Source organism: Amblyomma americanum, chromosome 8 (genome assembly GCF_052857255.1).
Source record: "Amblyomma americanum isolate KBUSLIRL-KWMA chromosome 8, ASM5285725v1, whole genome shotgun sequence".
In the NCBI taxonomy this organism is placed as follows: domain Eukaryota; kingdom Metazoa; phylum Arthropoda; class Arachnida; order Ixodida; family Ixodidae; genus Amblyomma; species Amblyomma americanum.
Genome location: NC_135504.1, coordinates 76,760,675 through 76,776,271, shown reverse-complemented (window position 1 = coordinate 76,776,271; position 15,597 = coordinate 76,760,675). Strand labels below are relative to the sequence as shown.

General features: G+C 44.9%; 2 protein-coding genes and 1 pseudogene across 2 annotated transcripts in view; 2 read left to right on the top strand and 1 right to left on the bottom strand.

The window, feature by feature from the left end:
- Window positions 1-8,062, top strand: part of LOC144100453 (putative sodium-dependent multivitamin transporter) — a 121,334-nt gene extending 113,272 nt beyond the window's left edge. The window contains exon 12 of the mRNA XM_077633407.1: window positions 7,940-8,062. Coding sequence (XP_077489533.1) covers window positions 7,940-7,944 — 5 coding nt within the window. The 3' untranslated portion in view covers window positions 7,945-8,062. The remainder of the gene's footprint in view (window positions 1-7,939) is intronic.
- Window positions 6,164-7,837, bottom strand: LOC144101546 (uncharacterized). The gene is made up of 2 exons (XM_077634711.1): window positions 7,808-7,837; window positions 6,164-6,931 (listed from the first exon to the last, which is right to left on the bottom strand). Exons 1-2 carry the CDS (start codon window positions 7,835-7,837, stop codon window positions 6,164-6,166), a joined length of 798 nt encoding a protein of 265 aa, XP_077490837.1.
- Window positions 8,063-12,243: 4,181 nt separating the features above from the next.
- Window positions 12,244-14,969, top strand: LOC144102510 (uncharacterized; annotated as a pseudogene).
- Window positions 14,970-15,597: the final 628 nt, after the last annotated feature.

Sequence of the window (15,597 nt, the reverse complement as noted above, 5' to 3'; positions counted from 1 at the left end):
AGAAAAAGGCTCAGGTTTTAATTTTATAGGTTCGGAGCCTCAGGATTCTTGCCCAGCCAAGGATAGCCGCTGAGGCTACCTGACTTTCTTTAAGGTTTTTGCAATGTGCCATTTCCATATTTCTTCTCCTCTGTTATTACTAGACAGTGCAATCTTTTAGGGCATCTGCACCATCTATAATATTTCACATTTCTATACATTCTGCAGGAAACTTATTCCATACCTTGATCCCCGCAGGGGGGCGTCTGCAGCTTGCAGGCGTTGGTGAGTGTCGACACCACCGGTTCCCGAGCATCCGCAGGGACATCCCCGCAAGGAGATGATGGTGAACAGTGCATCACCACGGACCCGAGCACCCGCGGCTAGCCGTGCGTGGCATCACCGTGTCCGGGAAAAATGGGATCCTGGTGGTTGAGCCGATGCCGAGCGTTTGGACCCTTAAGGCCCCTCGGCAGAGGCAACACACCACTTTGGCCCCAGCTTCCTCTACACCTTTTCAAAATCCCCCCTCTGCGCGGCGCCATGTTAGCATTTTGACGCCGCCTAACGTCAGAAAGAATAATGAGCGCCATTTCGTGCTGTGACAACAAAGTTACTCCTGCTGCCGTGCCTTGCTTCGCTTGTGCAACCAAAGTTCCTGTGACCTCTCAGCATCTCTGATTTTTGCCGTCTTTTTTAGTTGCTGTGTTGTCCACTTCATTTTCCCTGCGCGGAGGAACAAATAGCAACTAGGTGATCTCTAATAACGCGATCGTGATTTGCACCGAGAACGGAGCCCGCGGTGCCTACGCTTCGTCGACTGCGTCGAGTTCGTCGCGACATGTGCTGATCAGTGGTGAGTGTTTTTACTGCGTACTCATTCCTTTGTGGGTAGCAGTGTTTGTGTGCAGCCACGCTTCATCAAGTTGCGAAGCTGCGCATGTGCCGGAGCAAATTTACCCATTGTGTGCATTCAGTAACGTTCGAAAATATTTCTGTGTCGTCTCCTGCCAAGTTGGTGGTTGCAGGTTCATCATGTATTAATAATGCGCATAACGGCGACACATTGATAGCTGTTGTTTAGTGTAGCCACTCTTCGGTTTGAGGAAGTGAACGTGCTGGCAGACATTCTGTGGGCACAACTAACCAGGTAATCAGTGAATAGTTGCGCTCTTGGATGATGTGTCTTAAAAGTAACAGTATTAGTTGCCAAGGAGGGAACTCGCTAACGATCTTAGAGAGGCTAAGCGTTTGGGGTGAGACTTTAATTTTTTAAGAGGTTTAACGTTCCAATGGGACATCGGCTATGAGGGATACCATAGTGGAAGGTTTCAGATAATTTCGATCACCTGGGGGTCTTTAACATGCGCTGACATCACGCAGCACCTTGCGTCTGGCCCCCATGGAAACGTGGCCGCTGCGTCCGGTATCGAACCCGTGTCCTCGTGATTAGCAGTCAAGCGTCCTAACCAGTGAGCCCCCGCGCAGGGTAATGCCGATTCAAGACACCGAGAAGAATGACACCCGCTTTCGCATCACCTGTGTGTGAGCGTAATTTAATGGACGCATACTCTTGATTAAAAAGCGCAATCGTCGCTGTCACACCCGTGCTTTCATGTCAGTGAAATAAGAGCTTGATTACACGTACTCGCGTGTTTTGCGTGCCGTACGGCTCGAGAAGCGAAAGTGTGTGCGTGGTGTTATTGCTTCGTCTGATTGAAAAGCGTTCCTTGAAAAATGGCTTTGAATGGAAGTTTCTTCGCCGCAAAGTTTGCTAGTAGCTAGTAATGGCTGCAGCGAGAATGCTTTGTTTACTGGTACATTGCTTCATTTAACTGCATAGTCGGATAAAGTGTAAGGTACTGCACTGGGCATTTAACTACTAATAATGTCTAGGAGGCAATGTAGGCTAGCTGCATGCATTTTCTTTATTCATTAAGTGTGCCATGATGCATAGTGAGAAATTTGCAGTGGTTATGTAGAAAAGAATGTCTGCCTACAACATGTGCATAACTTAGAGATGATGGTCTTATAATGTTTGATATAGATTATGATTACAATGCTTTGTTGAAATTGTCTCCTTGAGATAGCTAATTTGCATTGCTTAGTAAAAAGCAGTTTTCTGAATTCAACATCTAAAAACTATATTATGGAAGAGTAATGCACCAATAGTTATGTGCTCTTTTCATTTGCAGAAACCATGACGTACAACCACCCAGATGGCATCAAAAACTGGTCAGAAGACTTGCGCGACTGGCCAGAAATAAGGGGACCGGACATTGTGTTCTACTTAGTGCAGGCAAAAGCCTGTGACCTGCTTGAAGTAAGAGCATACAAATCATTAGAGTCATATAATTACTTGCCGTCAGGGTGGGTGGGGAAAGTACTTGCACACAGAGTGAGTGATGACATTGTGATGTTAAAATCTGAAGTGACGCCCTCACAGGCTGTAAGTAGCAGGCCACATTAAGTGTGGCTGTCAGCAAAGAGCACAGGTGAAGTTCTGCGTGCTGGTTGCTCCTGCATGGCTGCACAGGCAAGAGTGTGCAGCCATGTGGTGGGACCGGTACCGTGGAAGGTGGACGGTGAAGTTTCTCGTGGCTTCACTGGAAGGGTCTGCACAGACGCTGCTACAAAATGGAATAGAGGAACAAAACGCAACGTTGAGCCCAGCACACTTGACCACATAGACTTCAAGTCGAAGCAAAAAACAGTCGACCCTGAAGTTCAGGCTAAGACTGTGCCTTTTAAAGCGCCACTCTCAGAAGATGAATTGAAGGAAATTCATGAGGAGTCAGGATATCCCGAGCTCTTCAATAATCCAGGTATCATCCATTTTGTTAATGTGGTCAGCTGTTTTCAACTTCTGTCTTTACTTGGCTGCGTGCTGAGTAAATGGCAGATGCTAAATAGTGTCATGCATGGTTTTGTGCAAAGCCAAATGCATGTTTGGTTCCAGATTCCCCTCACGTGTTTTGTAGGACAGTTTTCCCTGTTACTTGAAAATGGTTCTATGTCTTGGCAGGCTGAAAAACCTAACTTGCTATCGCTAGCATGTCAGCCTTATTACATATTTGGAGCACAGAAAAAGTTTAGCCTCTTGTTGTAGGCTATATGGATAGAGGTTACAGAGGCATATTCGTTTCAATGTGGTGTGCTCTTTCATTCCACTTCTAGGCACACAGCTTTATGCAACCTTCAGTGGAGCACCGCGGCAGCCCAGCAGACTTCGGCAAGAGGCTGCACTGCATGGCAGCCATGAAGCGACAAGTGATTCACCAGCCAGCTGCCGTCGATGCGGTGTGCCTTCTATAACAAGTTTATAAACTTATCTCCAAAGGCAGCAGCAGCTTTGGAGAAAGAAACAAGGAGCAAAAATTCGCCACTTTGGCTAATGGCGCAGTGCCTTAGATTGACAGCATCTTGTATAAGAAAAGTGCCTAAGAAAAGCAGCACACCAGGTCACAAAGCAGTGAGTGCTATAATCAGTCCCACGTTTTCTGGCAATGAAGCTACGAAGTATGGCCAGAAATATGAAACAGTGGCTCGAGCAAATTCATAAAAAAACAGGGCATAGTGTGACACGGTGCGGCACAATATTATGTCCAGATATGCCCTGGCTCTCTGCGTCTCTCTATGGTCTTCTTGAGACAGCTGCCGCTATTCTAGAAATAAAGTGTCCACATGTGATGAACTGTGTGGACCTTGTGCGTTCTTGAAGGCACGACGTTAAGGAGGTTGATGTGAAGATACATGCTGTCCGAAAATGGGCCGAACAGTTACTATGCCCAAGTTCAGCTGCAGATGCTGTGCACAGGTCGTGAACTCTGTTATTTTTACATGTGGATTATAGAAGCTGAAATTGTTATTGAAGTGCCTTTTGCACCTATGTTTGTGAACTCAAACTTGCCACGACTCCAACAGTTTTACTTCCGTGACCTCATGCCAGAATTGGAAAGGCGCCGTGCGTTTGGACGGCTCATTATCTCCACAGAGTACTCAAGGTTCTGTAAACTCAGAGTTTGAAAAGAGAGTGCTCCTGGAATAAAAATTCTTGGGCTGCGTATTATCCAGTACTTCATTTAAAGTGCGAGATACTGTGTGTCTGAAGTGTGCTTGCACAATAGGCAACCCTGTAATTCATAAATTTATTGCCGGTCCAAGACAGTTATTCAACAAGTTATGTCCTATAATTGTTGCCCTGTGTGATCTATAGGTGGTAGGGGTGGTAGTGGTTTTATTAAAAATAATAGTAGAAAGGAAGGAAAAGATTTTTGCTATCCCCGGCATCTGCAATCGATACAGAAGCACCTGAGCAGGAGCAGCGGAAATAAAGGATAGCAGGCAGAATGGAGAAATGAAATGAAAGTGGTGAGGGGACAGGAAGAGAGGATAGGGGGAGAAGTAATATGTACAAACTATTTACACAATAAGAAATGTGTCCAGGTTGTGCGCGTGATTAGTTCATTTTAGAGGAATTAAATCAAACACGCGCACAGCACTATGTTGGTTACAACTGGAGTGGGGCGTCCAGTTATTAATCGTTCAAGGTAGAACTCGCGGAGCGTTCGGTCACTGCGTGTAACTACCTGACGGAGAACAGACGGGACGTCAAGCCCGTGTGTTCGAGGAATGCACAGAGGCTCACCAAAGTTCGCTCACGAGTGCGAGCACTGCCCTGCGCCCTATATGCCGCGAGCATATCGCGACGAGCATCGGCGAACGCGGCACAGTGAAGGAGCAGGTGTTCTAGTGTTTCCACTGCACCGCATCTGTCACACACATCACTCGTCGCGATTCCGTGACGCACCCGTCGTTCCCCGGGCCACATGCAGCCAAAGCGCGCGCGGAGGATCATTGCACGCTGTGACCGTGTAAGTGCGCGACAGCCGGTGACACTGTCGATGCGCTCACCTGAAGGTCTCGCTTGTCCTTGTTTTTTCCGCGCCAACTTCTTCAGTATGCATATCAACCAACTAGCCCAACTTTCTGCTCCCCTAATTATAACAATGGTTTTGCACTGATCTATAGAGCATGCGATCTGCTCAGTGCAAAACCATTGTTATAATTAGGGAAGCAGAAATTTGGGCTAGTTGGTTGACATGCATACTGAAGAAGTTGGCGCGGAAAAAACAAGGACAGGCGAGACCTTCAGGTGTGAGTAGCGCTCGTCTTTGTTTGTCTCGCTTGTCCTCATTTCATCGCGTCAACTTGTTCAGTATGCATTGTTATAATCCATATCTCCATGGCCAATGCGCCGTTACGTGTAATGATGTCTACAGTTTCCACTTATTTTGTGTGCACATTGCTTAATGGCCACTGTGCTATTTGGGAAATATTTGCAAATAAAATAAGTGCATATTGCATTGCTGGCACAATGTAATTACAGAGCGAACACTCATTTTAACGAGTGAGTACCATAAGAAGGCCTTTTAATTGCAAATGCACCTATTTAGTTCCACATTTATTGTGCATTCATAAACTGGAAAACTGTGTATGTGAAACACCTCAAGTGCAAATACCTTGAAGTCCAGTCACCTGTGAGAAGTGTTGACATTGGCGTCAAGCAATACCAATCTAGAAAAAGCTGATGCGAAGTAAAGCCACATGCATGTGTGCAATGTCCCCACATCTGATTTGCCAGTTCTTTGCTTCATATGCACATTGAGGATTAGAATGACTTCTCTTTTAAGGTATTAGTGATAAGTTTTGAGCACGTGTAAGGACCTGTTTTTTAAATGCCAGCCACGTCATTGCTTTGGAATGAGGTCCTTTCCAAGTTTTGCTTGGAAGGCTACTGCAACATGGCTCCAGTCATATGGCACGACTGCTTTATTTTGTTCAGTTTTCACAGTAGGGAGGCTGACCAAGAGTACTCTTGTACTTCGCACAAATTTACTCAGTTGTGGCTTCTCTCCTGGTAGCGATTAAAGGGCCTTTGAGATTGCAAAGCCCTGCACACACAAGAATCATTTGACTTATCGTCTTCTTGGACTTGATGGGCAGGGCCTGCTTAAATATTCTGTAGGTTTTAATCCTGTTTATTGCGCGCTCCACGTGAATACGCACGGAAGCTATCCGTCTCGTCCTGGTGACTTCCTCTTCACTGAGTTGAGACTTCCCTGCAAAATGACATATCCTGAGGCAATCCAGCCATTCATTATCGCATGTTTATGCGATACCCTTACCTTTTTGTGAAGGCAGGCACGTTTAGCTTCACTCCTTGGACTATCATGCTTGTTGTCAGGGTGAAGCCTCTGTCAGCCATGACTTCATCTCCTGGGCCGAGATGGTCCTCCAGCTTGCAGTCTTGTGTGATATATTTGTCCGATGCACGTCCTCTATAAGAGGGAGACACATACATTATGTAGCCATTTGGTGCTATGACAATAAGAAACTTCACTGTGTTGTGCGCCTTGTAGCTACTGTAGGTTTGAGCCCTTGGCATCAGTTTTTCTGGCCGCTGCAGGTTTATCTCGGAGCAGTCGACAATACATGTGGTTCTGTCGTATCCGTTGTCAATGAATGACTTAGGCATGCTGTTTTGTATGATTGATCGTGGTAGCCAAATTACGACTTTTTCCATAACGGTGCACAGCACCGACAGGACATCCCTGAAAATGTTGCAGTCACTCCCTACAGATATTTGAAATATTCTAGCCAAGTACCCATAGAGAAGGCCAAGGCGCAGTCGCATGAGAGTGAGCAGCAGCTGATCTTCATAGGGGAGCACAGTGAAGACCTTCCTCGATTCTACTTTCACTGCTGCGACCAAGTTTCGGAAGGGTCTTTTAGCCAGCCCCGTATAAAAGACACAGTCGTCTTCTCCTAACGTTGCTGCAGATAGCTGCTGCTTCTTTGACCACGTGCCAAGTCCAGGTTGGCAATAACTATGCTCATTGTTCTGGTCCTCCCACTTAGTTGAAGTAGTTTTCACTTCAACAGAATGTTCCTGCATTGAAAGAAAGTTGCAAGAGTTACTTGCGCACCAAATAACAAAACAAGACACCAATATAGTGGTTAGTCTCGTGATTATCCAAAACTACACCTGCACATTTGCCACAAATAATCCTGATATACTTTCCATCTCCATATCACAAAGCCAGCTAGGCATAACTTCAAGCACGAAAGTCATCAGCATGCCACGACTGCTGGAACCCTTTTACCTCCTTCCTGACTGGTGATAAGAAACTCATTGGCCATAAACAAATTTCTTCTTATTGCAAAAAAAAAGCAACAGTAAGTTGCCAAGTCTGTATGTCGGTGCGGATGGTAAACCTAAGCAGAGCTGCATTCCCTGACTGCAGCTTGTGAGCTGCACATATTTTTGAAGTGGTGGCACACCTGTCAAGTTTTGAGTTTTTTCTGAGCCCTAAGTAACACCTTAGAGGATGAACCAGGGCAGTACACATTTTGAATGCATTCCAGTAATAAAATGGCTTCTGCATTTCAAGAAACTAGCGCCTTGAGTTCTTCAGCTGCGCAGCAGCTATTTGTGGCCACGTGGACTTCTATCAGCATGAAATTTTGTTTGCTTTCGCGGTGGACCCAACCCGCATCAACCATAAAAATTTGACAATAGAACATTCCTTAAGTTTCCCTTCGCGTTCCAAAAGTTATCTTCACAAAATTGGTGCCAAACTTGTTTCTGCTGAGGTGTAAACAACTGTGGCACACATTGAGGACTGGCATTTCACATCATCAGAACGTGATAGAGGATTACGAAAAAAGTGCTCACTGAAAAGCCTATGATATTATCTCCACGAATACTTTTAGTCATATGAGTTTCAAAAATCATTGCCTCCACATCACGCCACATTTAGCGCACTAAACGGTCATCTCCGTGAACAAAGGTCATCCTGATTTTATTTCTTAAACCATTTAAACTGCTTGGCCCTTATATCACTTGGCAACTACCCTTTCATAGGTTTACATTTTGGATTATTTTCTTCTCTTGCAGATTGACGGAATAATAAGCGCACAGGTCAACACACACAAGAGCAGAGGAAGACACGGACTGGCGCTAACTCACATCTGATTTATTTTCAGCCACAGCAGAAAATATATAAAGGGGGGGGGGGGGGGAGACATGCGCAGTACACACAAGATAAAAACGAACACAAGGTAACAAGGCAACCAAATGATCACACCAAACCACACGTTCAAGAAACCCGATTTCTGCTTTGTAGAGTTTAACCGACGTATCACTGACACATTTGTCGCCCAATTTCCTGATATGAAAGGGTTCTAGTAACTCGCGCACGGTTTTATCGCGACCTTTACCTAGAATCTTTATAGCGCTCAGTCGTGGTTCGCACCCTGTGCAGTTGGTGCAATGAATAGCCAAATTCGTTCCACCTCCCCTAATAGCCCTCAAATGATCCCCCGCACGATCATTAATGCAACGCCCCGTCTGGCCTATGTAAGCCATCCCACATGTCAACGGGATCTCATACACGACTTCAATGGAGCAGTTTACAAACTGCTTGGCATGCTTTTTTCTGCATCCGCTCGGATTACCATCTCGCGAAATGCGTGACCACAGCTGGGCGAGCTTCTTCGGAGCAGAGAATACCACTGGCACACCATGTCGGTTCGCCACTTTCTTCATGTGGTAGGCCACCTTGTGTACATACGGAACCACAACAGGATTAACAGGGAACTTCTCCCGTGCAATCTCCTGTCCAAACATGGCACGCTTGGGTTTTTGTAAAAGGCCTTCCGTCACAGACACAATGACCTCGCAGGGGTAGCCAGCAGACATTAGCCGATTTGCTTGCTTGTCAAAACTAGACTGCACAGAGTGTGGGCATGACTTCTTGAGGGCAGATCCCAAGCATTGGAAAGCGATAGCTCTCTTAACTGCTTTTGAATGTGCCGACAGGTAGGCTAAAAGTTCCTTCTGTGCCCGCGGTGCGGAGAGAGCGCGCTGTGAGTGCAACCATCTGCCCTTAGCCGTGACATTAACACTCAAAGAATCGCACACAGCTGAAGGCAGGCGGGCACTTGCCACGGCAGGCGTCGCTTCATCAACCGTCATCTCCTCAGCCGTTTCAGCAGCTGCCTGCATTATGAAAAAATATTGTGCATTCAGTGTCAGCAGTAGCGTGATGTAGAGTAGCACCCAGTATGTTTCCTGATATGCAACATGATCTTGGAGCTTTTTCCCCAAACATTTGAAAACCGGTATGCGAAGAGAGCTTATCTGCCTAGCCGCAAATCTTAACATTTTAAGCCGTGACATTACAAGTGTTGTATACTAAACATATACAAAAGCACACAAAGAATGTCTACTACATTCCAGTCAGTGCGAAAGCACCCTTTTTTTCCTTGTAGGAGTGGGCAGTGTCGCGGGACGGAGAGCTCACGGAGGACAAAGAGACAACGAACAATTTTGCTCGGGATTTGTACCCATCGGATTAGTGCTTACGCACTAAATGTCCTTGTTACCTCTATATCAGAGTACTTCAACATAAACTGAAGCACAAGTGCTTAATATGTCACGGCATGTGCATTCCGAGTGCTGCCAACTAAAACGACAGATTGCAGATGATAGGAGTGCACTTGCCATAGTAGGTATTACTTGGTCTGGAATTGCCTCCGCGTCCATATCAGGCACTACCTGCATCGAAGAAAAATGCTTGTCAATTGTTGATCATTCGCTTGTTAGAACTTATGTAGAACTTAGTGCTAACACATGCCAGTATGAAAGCACTTACCACAGCAGTTTCCACTTCATCTGATTTCGTCTCCTCGACCATGTCACCAGCTGCCTGTATCAATTGATATTAAAGCACAGTTACCAATGTGTGGTTTTAATTTATTTATAAAATAAAAAATGTGTTGCAGCATGCATGTTTATCACTGCTATGTTCCATTATGCAAGTCAAATCCATTTTCCGGTCCAGAATTCAACCATAGACCAAATGCAAGCCATTTTTTTAGTGTTTCACTTCACATTGACTACTTTTTATCTAATATGCACTAAGACAGGTTACAGATGGGTATTAGCAGTTTAATGCATCATAATGTTGGGACCCAATGCCTGATTCAGTGCCAGCAGAAAAGAGTTACAGCACTTGAGATTTTTATAACTATTTTTATTGGTAAGAGCATCGCGTAGTGATGACAAGTGGCCTTTTGGTCAGAATTATGCTCATAATGTTGCTAACTAGCACCAGCTCAATTATTTATGCAGTTCTGGGGTGAAACTGGCCTTTACACCTAACCTAGATGTCAAAGCACAGTCAGTCAGGCAACCCACATTCTACTCTAGATGCGTTGAAAGCTGGAACTTGTCCACCGAAGGCACTGTTTGGTGTGAACAGGGCCGAATAAAATACCTATACACTAAGGTGTGCAAGTTACATGCATACATACAAGGCAGCAAAAATAAGAATTAAAGGGTATTCATCTAATGCTGTGTGTGCACTTATCCAGAAACACCTCTGCCTATGAGGCAGTGACATATTGGTATGTGGTGCGATGATGCATAAACTCGGCCATCGTGCAGTTATGAAGTAAAACTAGCCTTTGCTCCAAACTACACAATGGTGTTGTATTTGAAAGTTTCCATTCTGAGCAAAGTCTGTATTTATTAGCAGTTCAGATATGCCTACATGAATATGAACTTCTCTCACAGCTTGTATCATGTAACGAAGATAAAGCATTTAATGACGCTGCCTTTTAGCACCTTAGGTGTTAGATGCTGACTGCGGAAGGAAACAGCGTGACCATGTCCTGCCTTAATGGATATACTGATGCAAGCTGTACTATTGGGGAGAAAAGATTGTGGGGCGTGAGTTCTTGGAATGAATGAATGATATTGAATGGTGTTAAAGGCCTAAATGCACCTTCCTTTGGTAACAATATCGGGTGACTGGGTAGCGAGGTGAAGCTGCAATAAACGTTTGTTTGTCCAAAAACTCTCATCCCACAAACTTTTGTCCCCACAGTACAGATGGTTCCTACTTGATATGCTCGAGCAACTTTCTAGAAAAGAGAAAATGTTTATAAGAGCGTTCATCCGCATTACTTTGCACCTAACGATTCCAAACATCTCACAAGGGCATGATTTAATGACCTAAAAGAGCGTAGCTGCGAGCAATCAATGATGCCATGACATGCACACAAATGTGCTCCAAGATGTGAAAGTTGTGGACATTAAGTGGTATGCAAGGCTTTCACTTACCAAGCAAGCCATACTCATCAAGTGGTGTTTCAGTATCCTTGTCATCAGACATGGACTGCACGAAAATAACAATTTGACCATTCCTCGTAACCTTTGACAACATTTACTGCATATGCCAAATCAGCCACATTCACCATGAATGCAGGGGCATCATTAAAATTGTCAATTTCACCTTAGATGAATAACTATGTGTCATTGCAGCTGAAGGAAACAACGTGTCTCAAAGGCAACTATGCATAGTTGCCTTTCGGCATGAAAGGTAACTAGGCCTCCGAACTCCATTCGTCATTTTTAAACGCCAGGGCGCGCGGCACACTCCGGCGCGACATTTAAACTGCCTTGAGCGGGAGCTCGAGGCCGCGCTTCCGCAGGATTGTTCCGCATAGCGCAGTCGATTTTTCTGTGCCAAAATTCCAAATTAATTTTTTTTTTTTGGGGGGGGGGTTACCCTACCATACCCCCTTAAAATCAGACTGATATCATTGCCTTTAATATCTTTGTCATTACTTTCTTAATCGGGCGCAGGCGTCCACAAACGATAACACGAAGGGATCGCATTCCAGGATTCCACCACCCAATTGCATGTTTCAGCGTTAAAGTGGGTAACTAGGGACACCTAGCAAACAAGCGTGCAGATATTGAGCCAGGTGATGGCAACAGAAGCATACAGCGCAAGTATCGCGAACATTCGTGATATAGTTGCATTGGGCGTTTGAATGCTGTATATTCTGCAAGGTACAAAGTTCCTCTTTTTGGTATGTACAGTGTATACATGAAATTATGCTACACATAATCCTCAATGTTTGTCAAATATTTTTCAAGCATTGTTCATTCGTCACTGACATTGACAGTGCCTTCAGTTTTAACACCTTTCTATACAATATTTTCTAACGTATATTTTTATGCAATTTACAGAGTTCCATGATTGGAAAGGACAGGAGGAAGCGAGCCAGCTGTGCAAGTTCATAATATCCACAGGTGAAAAAAGGCTCGCCAACGGATGTACGAGGGCCTACTACACTTGCCATAGGTCAGGAGTGGCACGACCAGGCCGAGGCAACAAAATTCGTGCGATGAAAAGTCAGGGAAGCTGCAAGTGCGGCAAAACATGCCTTTCTTTTATGATCGTTACAAGAGACGAGGGTACTGCCAAGGTCTCGTACCAAAGGACGCATTATGGGCATGATGCAGATGTTGAACACCTGAGTATGACTGACCAGGAAAAAGCAAGCATTGCGGATGACCTCTCGAAAGGAGTGCCCATGAGGACAATATTGAAGAAAATAAGGGAATCAGTGACAGGCAAGCTAACTCCTCTGCATTTGACAAATCGCATGGACTTGCACAACATCAAGCGGCAATATAACCTCACAGTTCCTGAAAGATGTCACGATAATGATGCTGTGAGTGTAAGCATATGGGTGCAAGGCATGAGAAACAAGGGGCAACCTGTTGTTCGCTTGTACAAAGAGCAGGGAGTTGTTGACCCAACGAATACCTTTAGTACAAAATGACGGAGCCACAGGAGCCTTAATGACGGAGCCACAGGAAGAGCTGCTGAAAGTTTTGGGTACAGGAACAGTCTGTGTTGATTCCACACATGGAACAACAGGATACCAATTTGAACTGGTGACTGTTCTGGTGCTGGATGAATATGGAGCAGGATTTTTTATGGCTTACTTCATCTGCAGCACGATGAATGAGAAAACCCTGGCAGCATTCTTTGAATCCCTGAAGTCCTCCACAGGAGCCCTCTCAGCTAGAACTTTCATGACAGATGATGCATCCGAATACTTCAAGGCCTGGTCAACAGTCATGGGTCCACCTCAACATCGACTACTCTGCACATGGCATGTGGATAAAAATTGGAAGCGAAGGATTACTGAGAAGATAAAAGGAAAAGAACTCGCAGTAGATGTTTACCATGCTGTTCGTACACTGCTAGAGTGCCCCGAAAAGGATGAGGTGGCTGATCTTCTCGAGTCATTTCTGGCCAACAAAGACCCCAGGCTTCAGGAATTTCTTCACTACTTCAGAGGCAACTATGCTCACCGCCTGGAGGTGTGGGCCTACAGTTTTCGAACTGGGCTTGGCATCAACACAAACATGTATCTTGAAAGGATGCACAGGACTTTAAAGCATAGTTTCCTGGAAGGTAAGAAGAATCATCCTGTTGACAGGCTCATCACTGCATTGATGGACATGACATACGAGTCTTTGATGAAGAGGGTAGAACACATTGTGAAAGGAAAGAGAACGAGCAAGATGAGCCGCATCGAGAAGAACCACAGATCTGCTGTGGCAATTACTATGCCTGCCAAGAGGAATGAAGACGGAACATGGACTGTGCAATCCCAGTCCACAAGAGGCCTCACATACAGGATCTCAAAAGAGAAAGGTAGTGCCTGCTGGCCTCTGAAGTGCAGCGAGTGCATGGTGTGTGTGCATAGCTATTCATGTGATTGTGAGGAGCACCGAATGTGCTTGACGATCTGCAAACACATTCACTGTGTGGTCATCGCTGGCACACCTGAAGGAAGAGATCAGAAGATCCTGAAAGCTACTGAAGCAGTGTCATCCAATTCAAAGACAAGCGAGGCCTTCCACATCTTAGAAAGTGTTCAAACAGCACAAGCCTCCACAAGCATGATAAACTCTGACTTGATCTTGGCCAAGATGGAAGTGCTCAAAGAGTATGTCGCAGAGAAAGAAATTTCTCAAGAAGTGCACAACAAGGCCAGCAAGCTTTTGGACCCTGTACTGAAGATTTATGAAGGCACTAAGAAAGAAGAAATGCCCCACGCATCAAGGGAGCCAGCAAACAAGAAAATCGAACACCAAGTCAGGTTTCATCCCACTAAGAAGCAGAGGCTTTCCAGCTCAAGTACAAGTTTTTCGAAGCCAACTGAGCTTCAGAAGGAGAGCATAAAAAAGCACATCCTTAACAGCAATGCTGAGGCAACTGTTATAATAACATCTCCAGGACACAACTACTTATGAAAAATGGGATCGACTCTATGGCACTCTCTTCAGATTTACAACCCTTCTACAAGTTCATCTGTGCACTTATAGACCTCGCCTATGAGGTATGCAGCTGTCTGGAAACAGATGGATGGTGTGTGCGTTAGAGCGCGATAGACACCTCCATACTGGCCATATATGCTGCAGGTAAGTATATTTTCCTTTCAGCAGCAGCTTTGTGGTACCAGTAGGATGGTGTGTGCGTTAGAGCGCGAGAGGCACCTCCATACCGGCCATATATGCTGCAGGTAAGTATATTTTCCTTTCAGCGCAGTGTGTTGCACACTGAAACAACTGCAGCACAATGGTTTTGCTGCATCTGGCTAAGCCAGACCATTTTTTTCTCTCGGCAGAACCTGACTGCTAGAGAGCGCGTCTCCCAGGTGGCGGATAGGGAGGCTCTAACCAAGCACCTGAAGTGTACAGCTTGCAAAAGGCGCAATAAGTTTGTTTAATTGAGGGCACCTTCTGGCATGGTGTGTCTTATAAGTACAAGGTGCTTGGTAAGAGTGGTGCGTACACCCGCGGACCTACAGGGGTTTCACTGCCTTGACACATTCCTCACTTGTATATGCTTCTTTTTTCGTCAGGTCTACAGTTGCACATTGCTGGCAATTCACAAAGTTGATGTTCGGGTGCAACTTGATGTAGACATGTTCTGAACAACTCTCTAAGTGACACATGGTACTATTATGCGGTGTCAAATAAGAGTTAAGTGTGTGCAGAGCTAAAAGTGATGACTGTTCTAATTTGTGCTGTTGTGGTGTCTTTCAGGTGACAAACAACCAAAGAGAGACGTGAAGACAACATTGGTGGCCTTTCATGATTGTACTGAAGATGTCATTATCATCAGTTATTGAAATAATTAGAAGATCGGAACATATACTATGCCTTACATTTTCTTCAGATTCTAGTATATTGCAATCTGCTTGTCATAGCACTGAAATAAACCTATATCTATTTTGTTCCTGAAGCTGTGTTGTCGTCCAATCTCTTTGCAGGCATATGCATCCAGAGATTTGAATTTATCACCAGCATTGTCCGGCATGCAGTGTAGAAATAAACAAAGCTGCAACACTTTTTAAAGATGCAAGTTGTCACCGCAAGCTCTCGTAAATTATTCTTTCCAATAAAAACAATTGATGCATTGTAGATTTTGTTTACCTATTCTCTTAAGCACCCATATAAATGAAAGTAGATACACTGAGGTGTGACAACTGAACTGATGTGTGAATTGAGATATGGTTAAGTGAGCGCACAAAATAGACAAAGGGACCACAATAACACTATGCATAACACTGTTCAAAATGCTATGTTGTTGCAGTACTGTAGAATCTGCCGAATGGGCCACACAGCATTTCACTGAGCGAATAGGTAAGATGGATTAGCCTGCATTCATAGTGACA

Coding starts and splice junctions, on each gene's coding strand:
- LOC144101546 (XM_077634711.1), bottom strand. CDS start 7,837: ATGACCTTTGTTCACGGAGATGACCGTTTA. Junction 6,932..7,807: donor TTCACGGAGATGACCGTTTA/GTGCGCTAAATG, acceptor CTTTCAATGCAG/GAACATTCTGTTGAAGTGAA.